We start from the raw sequence: 13,443 nt of genomic DNA on the forward strand, positions 1-13,443 counted from the left end.
GAGAGTTCTAGGCTCCACACTGACCTTCCACTATCACCTTCCATTCAGGCTGGCGGGGCTGAACCCACCTCTGCGAGTACTGCTGCAGATATAACTCATCTCGTACAAATATGTAATGAAAAATGCACTATAGAACAAGAGGGAAGATAAGCATTCTCAAAAGAAGTCAAGATTTGTCAGTACACACACAATACCAGCTTAAAAGCACCATTAAAGCACCAGATGCATTGCTGCCATCATGGGAAAACTAAATACCAAAATAAATGGCACAGCATACATTCACAACTGCAAGATCTGTCCCAAACTGATCTATTTCAGCTGAGGAAAACACAGAAAGGAGTATTGTACAGGCAAACAAACAGGTCTGTACTAGATGACCAGCATCTCACTCCTCATATCACATTTCTAATTGCAAGCAAAGGTTCATGTCCCCAGGTGAAAGCCAGTGCTAGGCTGCAAGTCTCCTTGGCATACACCATGGAGAAAGCAGCCCTGCCATTTATCCCCAGCAGGGTTACAGGTTACACAGCAGCAGAGCCAAAGGCTCAGCAGTGAGGTGCATGTTGGTTTGACCAATGAGCTGAAGTGACTGCAGATGCTGCAGGAGAACAGCTGCATCTGGATCTGGAATGATGCTGCTGAACATGCCAACTGCAAACCCCTGGCACGGAAAAGGGCTTCTGGTGCTCACCTGTTAACAGTCTGCAGCTATTTGTTTCATGCAGGAGCTCTGGCAGGTATGAGCCTGTACTCCTACAGTCTCATCTCACCCATACCCTGTTGCAGTGGCAGCATCTTAGAAATCACTGGTTGCTTTTTCATCCCTTAAATTAACCATATTATTACAAAGAGACAGATGCACTTAAAAGATCCAATCAAACATATACATCTGTTCTCCAATACATTAACTGGATTATTTAGAATAAAAGCATACTCTTTGGGCTTGAAAAGTAGCAAGAAATAAAATCCACCCAACCTTCCCCTCAGTGATGGACTTGTGGTGGTTTATGAATCTACCAAACTGCACTAGGTCACCTCGTTCCAAAAGATCAGGTGTAGTTTTAATGGATAAATTACAGAAGTTTGTAAAAAGCATTAGCACAAAGCATTTTTAGGTTTATTTAAATAAAAATTATAATTTATACAAGACTTTTTAAACAAACAAGATTTTCTTAAAAAATGTACAGGGCAAATAATTTCATTATTTCAATTCTTCATACAGTATAAGTCTTTTGTCAAACAAAAGTTACACTGATAATGAATTATTTACAACTTCAAAATATAGACTTGAACTTCAGACATAAAAATTTTAACATCCATTCTATTTCAATGATTAGTAGAAATTAAACATCTGCCAAAATGTACAGAATTCAATAAAAACTACCAGTGGTTTTAATACAAGTGTAAGTAGCTGAAAAAAAAAGTACATCCTTTCATCTCCTCATGATTGGGGAAAACCTCTTTTCTCTTTTTCTGCAGGAACAAGGGTAGGGTTTTCTGCTGGCATCCTGTGTGATGTTGCTACTAAATAAATAGCTCGTTTCATTCAATCTTGCCTCACAAAAGCTACAGCGCACAGAAAGGCATGATTTCATATTTCAGCTGTTTGTGACTTTTGAATTTAAGTGGTCACCAATAAAGATTTAAAGCAGTCAGTTTTCATCTCCCTTTTTTCTCCTCTTCTCTTTAAAAGGGACTCAAACTAACCAATGCACTTCTAAAGAAGTTAAATCCAATTAGATGTGAATGATCCAGCAATGAACCACAGGAATCAACAGAACTGCAAATATAAACAGCAAACAGACAGACAGTGACAAGAACACCACTTTCTGCTATTAGAAGCACTTTACATTAAGTGGTATGACCCAGCCTGTTACTGAAGTACAGCAGGCTGGCTATACAGCAAAACTATGCAGGGAGATTGGAATTTGAGGTGACAGCTTTCAGTGTAATTACACAAGCCAAGTAGATATTTACTCACTGCTCATTCCTGCCTGCCCTCCAAACCTGGGAGGGCTTAGCAGGAAGAAAAGTATGAGTAAACACACCGAGGTTACCTTCTAGTCTCTGAATTATGTATGCCACAGGAGCAGTTATGGAGCAGGAAGCTGGACAGCCCAGTGTAAAGTGAACATTGCAAAATATGTACATTGATGTTTGTCAGTTATATTACAACTTCATTAAAAAACAAAAAACCCAGCCTGTTTTCAATAGATTAGAATGAAACAACATTGCATTGCAGTTTGCACTAGGTTTACTGCTTTGAGAATCACCAACTTTTAAGTTCACACTGTTGACGTGTGGATTAATTTCAAACATCAACACATCAGATTTCATCAGAAGTTTCTAATTACTTTGCCTAGAAAAAGAATCCATTGAAGAACATATTGTACATGAGGCATTCCAGTCTGGGAAAAGCATCATTATTTTTTTCCTCCCCCCTCTGAAGCCTGGGTATGGTTAATTGTCCTGGCATCAACAGCACAGGACCTATAGCTCCTCCGGGAACCAGAATCTAGGACAACCCTATATACTAGGGTCAGCCAGTGAAGGGTGGGAGGGGGAGGAGGTAATAAGTGCAAACCAACTGATTTCCTACTGAAACTACTGTTATGATCAGAGTGAAGGTAGAAATTACACTTGAAAAATGATACAAAAATAAGAAAAAGAGCATGCTCTCTGTAAAAAATATAGTCTTCTGTTTCTTCAAAAAAAGGACAACCTTGAACACACCCAAGGGATTTTTTTTCTTAAGACAAAATGAATGAATCTGATTAAGATTTATATAACATTAAGCGATTTTAATGCCTATTTGTTAGCCACACTTACTATTCAATGAAGCTTCTAGAAAGGAAACCCAAATGGTAATACACAGCAATTACAAAAAGAGATTAACTGATTTTAAATTAGGTTTGATGAGAAAAAAAATTAAGATCAAGAATTGTTACTTAAACGTAAGACCTGAATGTGTAAAGTGAATAAACTATAAACTGTCAAGCTACATCCATATTATATGGTGGCAAAAATAGATTCCCCACCAGCTTCACTAATATTTTGTTTTCAAGTCCTAAGTTACACCATACCTAAGGAGGTGTTAGAAATGCACCCCTTTTTCAGGACATGTAAAGACGTGTTCAAGTGCTGCTTTAGAGTGAGAACTCAAAAATAGACATTATGGTGGATTCTCACCCATTCTTGTCTACGTTTCCACCCAGGGCAGTTTCACCCACCAGTGTTTCACTTTACCCAAGCAAATCACAATATTCAACAATATTTATTCACATCAAGTTCATATTAAGTTCTTCATGTCATACTTCTCCGTGGCCAGACTGAAATAAGGTTTGTGCAGTTTGACTGCCACCTTCATTGCTGCTGTATTTGTTGAAAGACTTTCATTAGAAATTGTGCTAAGAGTTGAACACCCTTTGGTGTTTGTCTTCCCTCTCCCTCCTTCATTTGACCCCTTTCCCTATAAAGAAAGAAAATCCCCATTTGAAGGAAAAAAAAGGAAGAGAGAAAAAAAATATCCATGAAATTAAGTCCCATTTTCACGTAAGAATTTGCATCTCCACTGCTTTTCTGGGGACATTCATATAATGTCTGAAGGCATCCATACCTCAACTCAAACGACACAGCAAAGGAATAGATATACAGGAAGGCTTGGCATTAACTCCTACTGTGCTTTCGTGAAAATGCTAATAAAATTCTAAACCTCTCAGATGGGTGCTATTATATAGAGTATAAAAGCTTTCTAATATTAAAGACAAAGGTCAATGTGTGCTTTGCTGCTAGACAGGCCTGAGAGAGTTTGGAGAAGCACAGCCTTTGTGTTTTACCTTGCAGTTGGCTTTAATTGTTATGGAAATCTAATTCTGCAAGGGGAAAGATGGCAACATAGCAATGCCCCTAAAATTATGCTTTGAAAAGGAATTTATGCTTTCAGCTGCTATATTATAGTGGGGGTTTTATTACAAGCTAACTCCAGAGAAAAGCTAAATTAAAAGTTATCTCTCTTAATTATTCCCACCTCCCCCACCACAAAAAGCCTGCAAGTCTTCAATGCATTAACATACAAACACCTTGTACATACAACATGTACAATAGTTCAGCCCTTCTATGACAAGTATCTACAGAAATACAAATATATGATGCCTAAACATTTTAGGAACAACATTTTGGTGCCCTCTTTTATAAAAAGTATCTGCCTGCCTTCCTTCCCCTTACTTTGGTTAACTAGGAAAGGAAGATACACTTACAAACTTTCTCCTCCAATTCACTTTACAAGCAATTCAAAATTCTGTGTGTAGGAAAAACTGAACCTAACCAAATAAGTAAAATATCTGTGATGTGAGAATTAGCAGTAAGGTGTTATTTTAAACACAGTTATAAATACAGAAATACTAAGAAGCTGATACTTCCTTGGTGTTGCTCTCAGTTTTAGTAAATACTCAACTGAAAACTCTTGAAGAAAGGCTGCTGCAGTCATCATTCTCACATCTCAGGTTAAAAATAATTAGGATAAAAGGACAAATATATCCCTATGGATATGAGTGGAGTTAAAGGGATCGATCTGCTTCATTTTGTTATCTAATCATTTCTCCATGCATCTTCTCAGCTTTTAATGTCAGTAAATAAACATTAAAAGTGCTTAATGTGCAAGGCTAATAGTGATGATAGCACTTCCACTGTTTTGTTTCATTTTGTTTTTTGTTCTTTTTTTTACAAAAACCTTAAAAACAAACATGAAGGCATATATAAAATACAGTTGATTTATGTAACAGATAGAATATAAACGACCAGACAAGAAAAATTATTGCACAATAGATGAGGATGTTCAGTTTTTTCACTACCAAGTTGTAAAATAAGAAAGTTTCCTTTAGATCTTCTAAGATAAGATACTAGCTCTCGCTGCTTGATGATGCAGAGGTTATTTTCACATATTGGTTGAAAATTGTCTCAAATGCTTCATCTCTGTGTACCATGGCACCAAATACCAAAGGCTAAAATGACAGAACAAAGAAAAGATTTTATCAGTCCAGAAAACAAAATTCTTCCTCTAGGTATAGGAACAGGAAATGAACTGTACTCAAAGTACATTAATAAGGACATAAGAATCCTTTTCTCTACTAGAACCTGGAATATATGGCAGAGTTTCTAATATTTTTCATTTGTCCATCTTCTTCCTAAACCAATCATGGCATAAAATGCATCTGCACACAGTTTATGAGCAAAGGACCATGAAGTCAAACACAGCAATACAGGTACAGCCAGTTACTTACTTTTTGTGTAGACGGTGTTGATACAGCAATACCCATCCCTGATCCCGGGAGAACAGAGAGCACTTTATACTAAAAATGAAAAAAAATAGGTGAAGGATATCTTACATACTGAACAACAGCATTAGGTGCTGAGGAGGTTACACAACTCATCACCGCTATGTCCTCCCAGCAACCACCAACTGACCTCTATTAAAAACAGAAAGAGGACAGACGCTGCTCTCCGACCCCAGACTCACTGGGTACAGTGAGCACCTGCCTCTCCTCTTCCTCCTCCCACGTGCTGTGGCAGCACCCAGCCTGCCTGACAGAACCAGTCCTGGTCCCAAACCATGCACCCCCGTACCCATTGCACTTGGGAGCTAGCCCAGCCACGATGCCAGGCTTGTCTATGGAATTAATAATTGATACTGGTGGATTATAAGCATCATTCTTGAAGTAATGCTGGCTCATTGTTTAGTAGTTCTTTATTGCCATGAAGGTGCTTTTTCATCTGTGTGGGTTTTTTAATGAAGATGAGACAGGGATCATGCAGCCAGGCATAAAAATGTACTGTGCCTGGTTTCAGTCTGGGGGTGAGAAACAGGGGGTGAGAAGGACAGGTTGGATGGAGCCTTGAGCATCCTCATTTAGCGGAAGGCATCCCTGCCCATGGCAGGGGGGTTGGACAGGATGATCTTTAAGGTCCCTTCCAACCCAAATCATTCTATCATTCTATGAAAACTTGGGAAGTAAATTAGCAGTAGACACAGGGCTGAGGTGTTTCTTTGCCCAGCATGATTGAATCTGTGGCACTCATGGCCACAGGATGTAGTAGTAGGGGTGTCTGCATTTAAGAGTAGGCCAGGTTCAGAGAACATAACAAAAAGTGACATTAAACATCATACAGATTGATGAAAGGCACTGATAAAGCCATTGGTGACTGCAGGCTGACAAAACTCAATCAGATGAAGAATGATACTGTACTTACCCTAATTCCAGCTATTCACTTCTTGCCTCTGTTAAGTGTTGGGAACCCAACAGCCCAATCCAGTCTGGCTATTCTAATGATTTAACTTCCCCAGTGACAACAATCCCTCTTCCTTCTGAGGCACCTACTGTTAAGATGGTGCATCTACCAGTATCAACACCCAAACTGAAGTTAGCTTTACATAATTCCTGCTACCAGTAGAACAGACATACCTTCTGAATATCTGTTATATCCGTTAGCTTTATAACTTTATTTCTCTTAGATGAGCCAGATTTGGAGCTTTCAAAGCACAAGTAACTGAAGACAAGGAAAGAAAATGTTCATTTTGATACAGTATTCTAAAACAAAGCTCCAAACATCCCTGCCATCACTTCTGAAGTTTGAAACATCACAGGTTAAAATCAGCTTCAAAAAAGAGAAAGAGGCACACAATATACAATGCAGTACTGGCTTCTAATTTAGAGCGAACATTCGTAAGTTCTCGTAAGCTGTCTGAAAACCCACAACATATGGCAGGCACACAATACAAAAAAAAAAAATCTTGTATTTATATTACTGCCCTCAATGGTTAAACCTGACAAGTGTTTTAAAGACACAGGAAGTGCATATATTCTTAAGCCATAGAAATACCATATCTCAAAAGGCTTATGAGTCTTTTACCATCCCAAAAGAAGATTAATGAAAAACTCTGTGTTAAGTTTCATGCTATTGTGATGCAGATAAAAGCTCAGATTTCTAAATGCTGGAGAGTGCTCTCCATCACTAGGTGACATTGCATACAGATGAGCCTTACTTCCATTCATTACACTCCAAAGGAATTTCAGTGCAAGACCCAGAGTAGTGAACTAGTTTTAAAACTAAGGATTAAATTTCTGTTTGCTTTTTGCTGCACATTGTTTCAAGGAAGCTAGACACTGAATTTGCTTCAAAGACAGAAACTATGAGTATTTGCCAAATTAAGTTGATCACAACTTACCAAAATACACTTAACTTTTAGGTTGCTTTTTTAGTGTGTATATACATATATATATATATATAATTAGCATGTTACCCACATCAAGAACTGAGCTACTAACAACTGACTATTTAGAGCTACTCTTCATTGCTATGCAAACCTTTGCAAGGCAAAATCACATTTGTTAAGCATTACAACATCCCAGATTCAGTTCCCCCTCTCCTATGGTGCTTTCTTGAGGTCATGAAACACCATGAAAAGGCACTTTTGTTTCAAAACATTGTTAAGGGATTACTTTTGGATTTAGGTTTGTTTAATGTCTGATGCATTTCCCTCCTAACAAATGTGTCAAGTGCAATGACTCACTTTTCTGTGACATAAAGAACTCCATTCCTGATGTAATCTGTAGGCATCTTCCTATCTCTGTTAATCAAGCAACAGCGCCAGCCATTTTCACACACTGAAAAAATCATAACAAGAAATATTACCTTAAAAAAAGACAGACATGCATTATCCCCAACAGTTTCCTTATAAAACATCAGAAGCCACTGACAATTAAATATTAGATACCTATAACTAGAAGCATTTATAAAAGAAAAGCCTAAATAAGATGTTTTTAGACTTCATAACACTGGTTTTAAAAAACACAAACCAAAAACCACCCACAAAATTATTCCCTTTGACTATGCCATTTGCATTACCACAAAAGGCACGCCAGGCTGCGCATTCTTCCACAGAACTGCAGGGATGTGTAAATTAAAGAAACCGTTTCATCCATCCTAATCTAGAGCAAGTCTTTTTAATCAAAAGCTTACACCTGTACAGTGCACAGCAAGGGAATTCAACTTGGCTTGTTAGAAAATGCTCTACTAATGTAGCCTTCCTGTTGTAATACCTGCCAAAGGACGCTCATTTTCTGACAGGTTAAAAACTTCATGGAAATTCCCCCTCTTGGTGGTATGGAAACGACTTGTGTCTTCATCTTTGCTTATTCCGGTTGGGGCGCTTGAGCCCACATAACTTCTGGAAGCTGCTGTCTGAAGCTGCAGAAAAACAAACATGATTCCGAACTTTAAACAGCAACATTTAAGCTGTGCTCTTAAAAATAACTTGGCTAACTACCCTTCATAAAATAAATTAATTAAACTGATGTTGTAATGCAATAATTTTCACTAACTACTTCAATAAATTAAACTTTGGACTATACTACTGCTATAGCACAAAACTCAAACCTGCTATCTGAACATAGCCTTTTAAAGTGCTGCCCTTCAATGAATGCCTTTGCAAGAGTAAAAGCACATGGTGCTAAATGCACCTACCTTGACTACCATTCTTCAACAGGAAAGGCGTATCTGATTACATACAGCTAGGTCACTGCATACACATCCGATTATTATACTAGTGGGACTACTAACAGCTAATGTATCAGTACTTGGTTTATCTTCAAGAGGCAGAACAAGCACAAAATATTATTGTGCAAAGTAAGCTCAAAAAGAAAAAAAGAGCAAACAAAGGGAAAGCCACATAAAACTGCATAAGTTCATTATGAATACAAAAGCTGAAATTGACAGGAAGTTTTCCACGCTATGATCCATACCTTTTCATGCCCTGACAGCTAGCAGGAAAAGAAACAAACAACACAAATATGACAGTGAAAAAAGAAAAAAAAGTGAAGTCTATTTAACAGCATAAATACACAGAATAAAACATGAACTGAGTGGCACTGCAAGATCTGGCTCACGAACCAAGAGACTACACACAGTGAATGCAATTAAAAAGAGAAGATTTATCAGTGGTTAGAGCACACCAGTTCAATTTATTCAGGTTGTGTTAGAGCCATTGATCTTTCCTTTGCTTTGAAGTTGCACCGAACTTTTGAGAGTGTTGACATGTGAAATAAAATCAGAATGGTTGTCAGTGTCTTGGGGGGAAGGTAGCATGGAGTTCTCAAATCAAAGCACTTGAGTAAAGTCTACTTTTAAACAGAGCTCCTGAACCACTGGAGACTGCCCTAGCAAACAAGCCTTGCTTCTGGAAGGCCGGCAGGCAGTTTCTTTTGAGAAGTTTGCCTGCATTTGCTTTTTCATCTTGGTAGGGCACCATATGATTCCAAAGACTGGCTTTTGTCACTGAAGCATTAACAGCTCCATTCTTAGTCCTACCATACACATGCAGTTAAACAACTGGCAAACTGACAACATGCAAGCTTGGGACTAAGCCCTTCTTCTGTAAAGGCCTGATGCCACTGGAGGCCAACCAGCCTCTGCTCCTTTTCTTTTTTGCACTGGCAGCACTCCATGCTTTGCAGGACTTTGTGATAACAAAAGAAATGCAAAGCTTAGGAAAAAATGCTCACTGCAATTGCTGACTAGAAACCAGACTGACAAAATAGGCACAGCAGAGGTATTTACCATCCAGTTTTTAGGGTAAGCATGATACAATGACGCCTTAATAGAACAGAACAAAGAAAGTTGACACAGAAAGCAAATGGTTGGTGATTACTGTACTATTGCTTCAGCTTCTGCCCTTCTGCAGAGCCCTTAGCAATGACTGAGCCCCTGGAACCAAGGAAAGTAATAGCTTCTCCGATAGTCTGTGTGCTAGTAAAGATCAAGTAAATTGTTTTAAGGTTTTCTTGGACAAGTTATTTGGCTCAATGTGCATTTAACCAGGTGAAGCTCCATGGACCAAAACATAAAAAAGGTTAGGGCAAGAAGTCTAACGATTTTTGCACTGGAATGAGGTTTATTTCTGCTCTCTGCTAAACTGCTTCCTACCTACTCATTATATAAAGATTAAAAAAAGGTGTTTAAACTTCAGCACCATATCCCATTCAGTGGCTGAAAATGTGAGAAAGTTCTGCCCTTGCTCTAGTCCTCCCTAACACAGGCAAATCTCTCCTCCACCCTTAAAAGAAGCAGCTAATTATCCACGACCACCCAGGCCTGAGACTACCTATGGCTAAAAGAAAAACACTGCATCTAATTTTGATAAGCCTTAAATCTAACTGGAAGTGTTGGGATTTGTAATGCTGGAAGCATCCTGACTGTCAAAAAATGTCACCAACAACCCTGAAGTAGGAATACCTGGAGATATCCTTGTTTACTTGATCTGTCATCAGCTTCTGACACACAAACTTTACCCATCAGATACTGCTGTCAGTATTGTTCTCTTAGGACAGGAGGTCAGAGTCACAGTATAGATAATAAACATTGTGTCGAGGTATACGATACCTTGTATGCTGTGTAATGGCAAGAAACCAAAGCACATATGCTGGCATGACATGATTTTGGGCTCTGCCTTTTTTATGAAAAACTGAAAAAACTATTTGGTTTTTAACTTTTTGTACTAAACTATTTTTTATACTACAAGGTCCCCTGAAATCTCCCAAGGGATGAGACAGTTCATCTAAAATTACTGAAACCAAATTAATGTTTTCAAAAACATCTGGAAACAGAAAATGCAAGCAAGAGCAATATAGGCTATGGACAGCTCTGTCCAAATGCTCATTCACCTTCTTCCTCCCTTGGAAAATAGGAGCAAAATATTCACGTTGTGTCACAGACTGTCTTTCTCCTCTACTCCCTTCTGAAATACTCAGATTATGCGGCAGCTGTTTTACCACCAACTGCTCCATCACCCCCTGAACCCTATATTTCTTCTTTTCAACAGCTTAACAACCAAGGGATCATGTGTTTATCCCTTTTGCTTCTAGTTGTGTAGACTGACTGAATTATTGCTAAGCGCTGCACATTTCAGTCAGGGAGCTTATGACAGTACTCAGATATCCCATGAATGTAATTAGATAATGTGATTATAGGCATTAAGGAAATGCTAAAATGGGATTAGACCAAAGTTTTACTACAACTATTTTTATTTCTAAACTAACAAACATTGACAAATTCAGGGATATGGAAAAGCATGATTTGCTTTTCAGTTACCATGTCAGCTCCCAAAACGATTTACAAAGATGCACAAAACAACACTTTGATGTAACCATGAGATTTGAACAAAAGAAAAATTCACTGTTGGAGTACCAACACGGCAAAAAGTCATTTACTACCACTATGCTAAAAGGTCACCTAATAGAAATAACCCCAAGACATAATGCCTAAATCTGTAAACTACTTTATTACCTCTTTTAACACTTCCCCCATTAGTAAGCCACATATTACAGTCAAGCCTTTTTAATCTATTTTTTTTTACCTAACTGTTCTTCCATCTACACGAGTAGCTGGATTTCCACTGAAAAAGCTCTGAGAACAAAGAAGAGGAATACAGAAAGACCAAATTTTAACAGTAAAATCACATAGAATGTATGTTACAGAAATCGATATTATTATGGATGGTGGTGTATTTGTGTGTTCAGCTTGATACAATTTCCACTATATATATATTTATATATACACTTTGAGAATATATTCCTTTCATACAAGAAATAGAATCCAGGTTATAATCTGTGGATCTTGAAAACAATAAAAAATAGAACTAACATTGACTGCTGGGATTTAATTAGCCTTCCCTTTAATGTGATCTAGTCACTGGGGAAAAGGAATCTGATTTTTCAGTTATTGGGAACTGAGGGACAGAAAGACTTATTACCCTTACCCGTCTTGATACTGTAGCATTTGATCTATCTTTGAGCTGAGGATCTGTTGGGAGACTTGTCCAGATGATATAAGGAGTATCATACTTAGCTCTTAGTCTAGGGCATCGTTTGAAGATAAAATCAATGAGGAAAAACTTGATTCCAGCATAGAGTCCTAAAAAACAAACAAAAAAAAGTCCCTTCAGTACACATGTTGAAGGGGCATTAAGAACATCACTGTTTTCATCATGTTTTAGTAAGTCCATGAGAGAAACAAAGTTCTGTATCTTCATTCATAGTGCTAAACCATTCTCTTTAATATTTCAATTCTTCTTCTAATCCTCAGTTATTTAAGACACTTAGTCAGATTCTTATTACACAGAAGAACTTCAAAATAATTGAAACACACATTCCTTATTACCAGAAACCCTCCAAAACCACTGTATATTTCCAAAACAGAAAACACACCAGAGCATCCATCTCTGCTCCTTGAAAGAATTTAAATAGCAACAGAGGGCTCTCATGTACTACATTAAACTCCATCTTCCAGTCCTGTATAGACTCTTATTTTATTATGCAAGTTATTTCCTTGCATTCTGTCAGATTAAAAAGGGCTTGAAATACTCTCTCTCAAAGCTTTGCTGAATGCAATTCAGGTTTCCTTCTAAGAGTCAGAGTAAAATAATAATACTTCACATATCTAATTCAATTGCCATGTCAAGCAGACCTACATTTATGCTCAAGCTAATACAATTTGAAGTTCAATGCCATGAAAAGTAATAGTCATTTAATTATATCATTAAGGGGAAAAAATGAAAATTCTTAGTTCACAGGACATGCTTTATATACCTTAGAAAACAGACACTGTCACGCTGCAGTGAAAACCCTCTTTTCCCAGTTCCCAGTTGAGACTAAGTCCACGTAACTTCACCCTCAGTAATCTGTTCATTTTTGTCAGTTGTAGCAAAATGCTACAACTAGTCCCATCAAGTCTTTCTTTTTTTTTCAGCCAACCCTGTCATCTTTGTACCTTCTATGTAGTCTCACATATTTCATTTGCAAGGATATAGGAGTGAAAAAAATCCCCAAAATATCGGACTTCCCAGAAGTCTTATAGCTGACAGACTGAAGAGCTCTGCTAACAACTCATCGTGAACTTCCCCTCTTCAAGCAGCAAATGCATTATCCAGTCTTTTTCTATTATGCTATATGTACTGAGATGGTTTTCAAAATGCACATGACAAAGAATGCCAAGCACAAGGAAAATACTTTCAAACACTGCATTATTTATTAATGTAAGGTTTTCTTTCTTAAACTCTAAAATTCTCCCTCTAAAGATCATGGTAAGTTTTAACGCACTAAGTCTGGACTGTAGCAGGTCAATTATTTATTGTGCTTACCCATTGCAAGCCCAATAATCCTGTAGGGCAAAAAGCAGGATGCAATAAAAGCTGCCCATAGAGTAATGTAGAGTTTCTGTGTTATTTCTGGCTGGACCCACATGAACAAGCTGAAAACAAAAAAAGAAACACAATTTTATTACTAATGTTTCAGACATTGGTCAAGTCTTGCTGTAAGAGGATAAAAAAGACTCATGTCAGATAACTTACTTTTTGATTTTTTCCAGTATGTCTGCCATCTTGCCAAAAAGGTT

General features: G+C 37.7%; 1 protein-coding gene across 1 annotated transcript in view; it reads right to left on the bottom strand.

Moving 5' to 3' along the window:
* Positions 1-1,095: 1,095 nt before the first annotated feature.
* GRAMD4 (GRAM domain containing 4) overlaps positions 1,096-13,443 on the bottom strand; it is a 78,712-nt gene continuing 66,364 nt past the window's right edge. The window contains exons 12-19 of the mRNA XM_034062831.1: positions 13,400-13,443; positions 13,190-13,299; positions 11,810-11,964; positions 8,097-8,244; positions 7,568-7,661; positions 6,459-6,543; positions 5,280-5,348; positions 1,096-5,000 (exon numbers count right to left, since the gene is read on the bottom strand). Of these exons, the coding sequence (XP_033918722.1) occupies positions 4,899-5,000; positions 5,280-5,348; positions 6,459-6,543; positions 7,568-7,661; positions 8,097-8,244; positions 11,810-11,964; positions 13,190-13,299; positions 13,400-13,443 (807 nt within the window). The 3' untranslated portion in view covers positions 1,096-4,898. The remainder of the gene's footprint in view (positions 5,001-5,279; positions 5,349-6,458; positions 6,544-7,567; positions 7,662-8,096; positions 8,245-11,809; positions 11,965-13,189; positions 13,300-13,399) is intronic.

The sequence above is a fragment of the Melopsittacus undulatus genome, chromosome 5 (genome assembly GCF_012275295.1).
Source record: "Melopsittacus undulatus isolate bMelUnd1 chromosome 5, bMelUnd1.mat.Z, whole genome shotgun sequence".
Taxonomy (NCBI): Eukaryota; Metazoa; Chordata; class Aves; order Psittaciformes; family Psittaculidae; genus Melopsittacus; species Melopsittacus undulatus.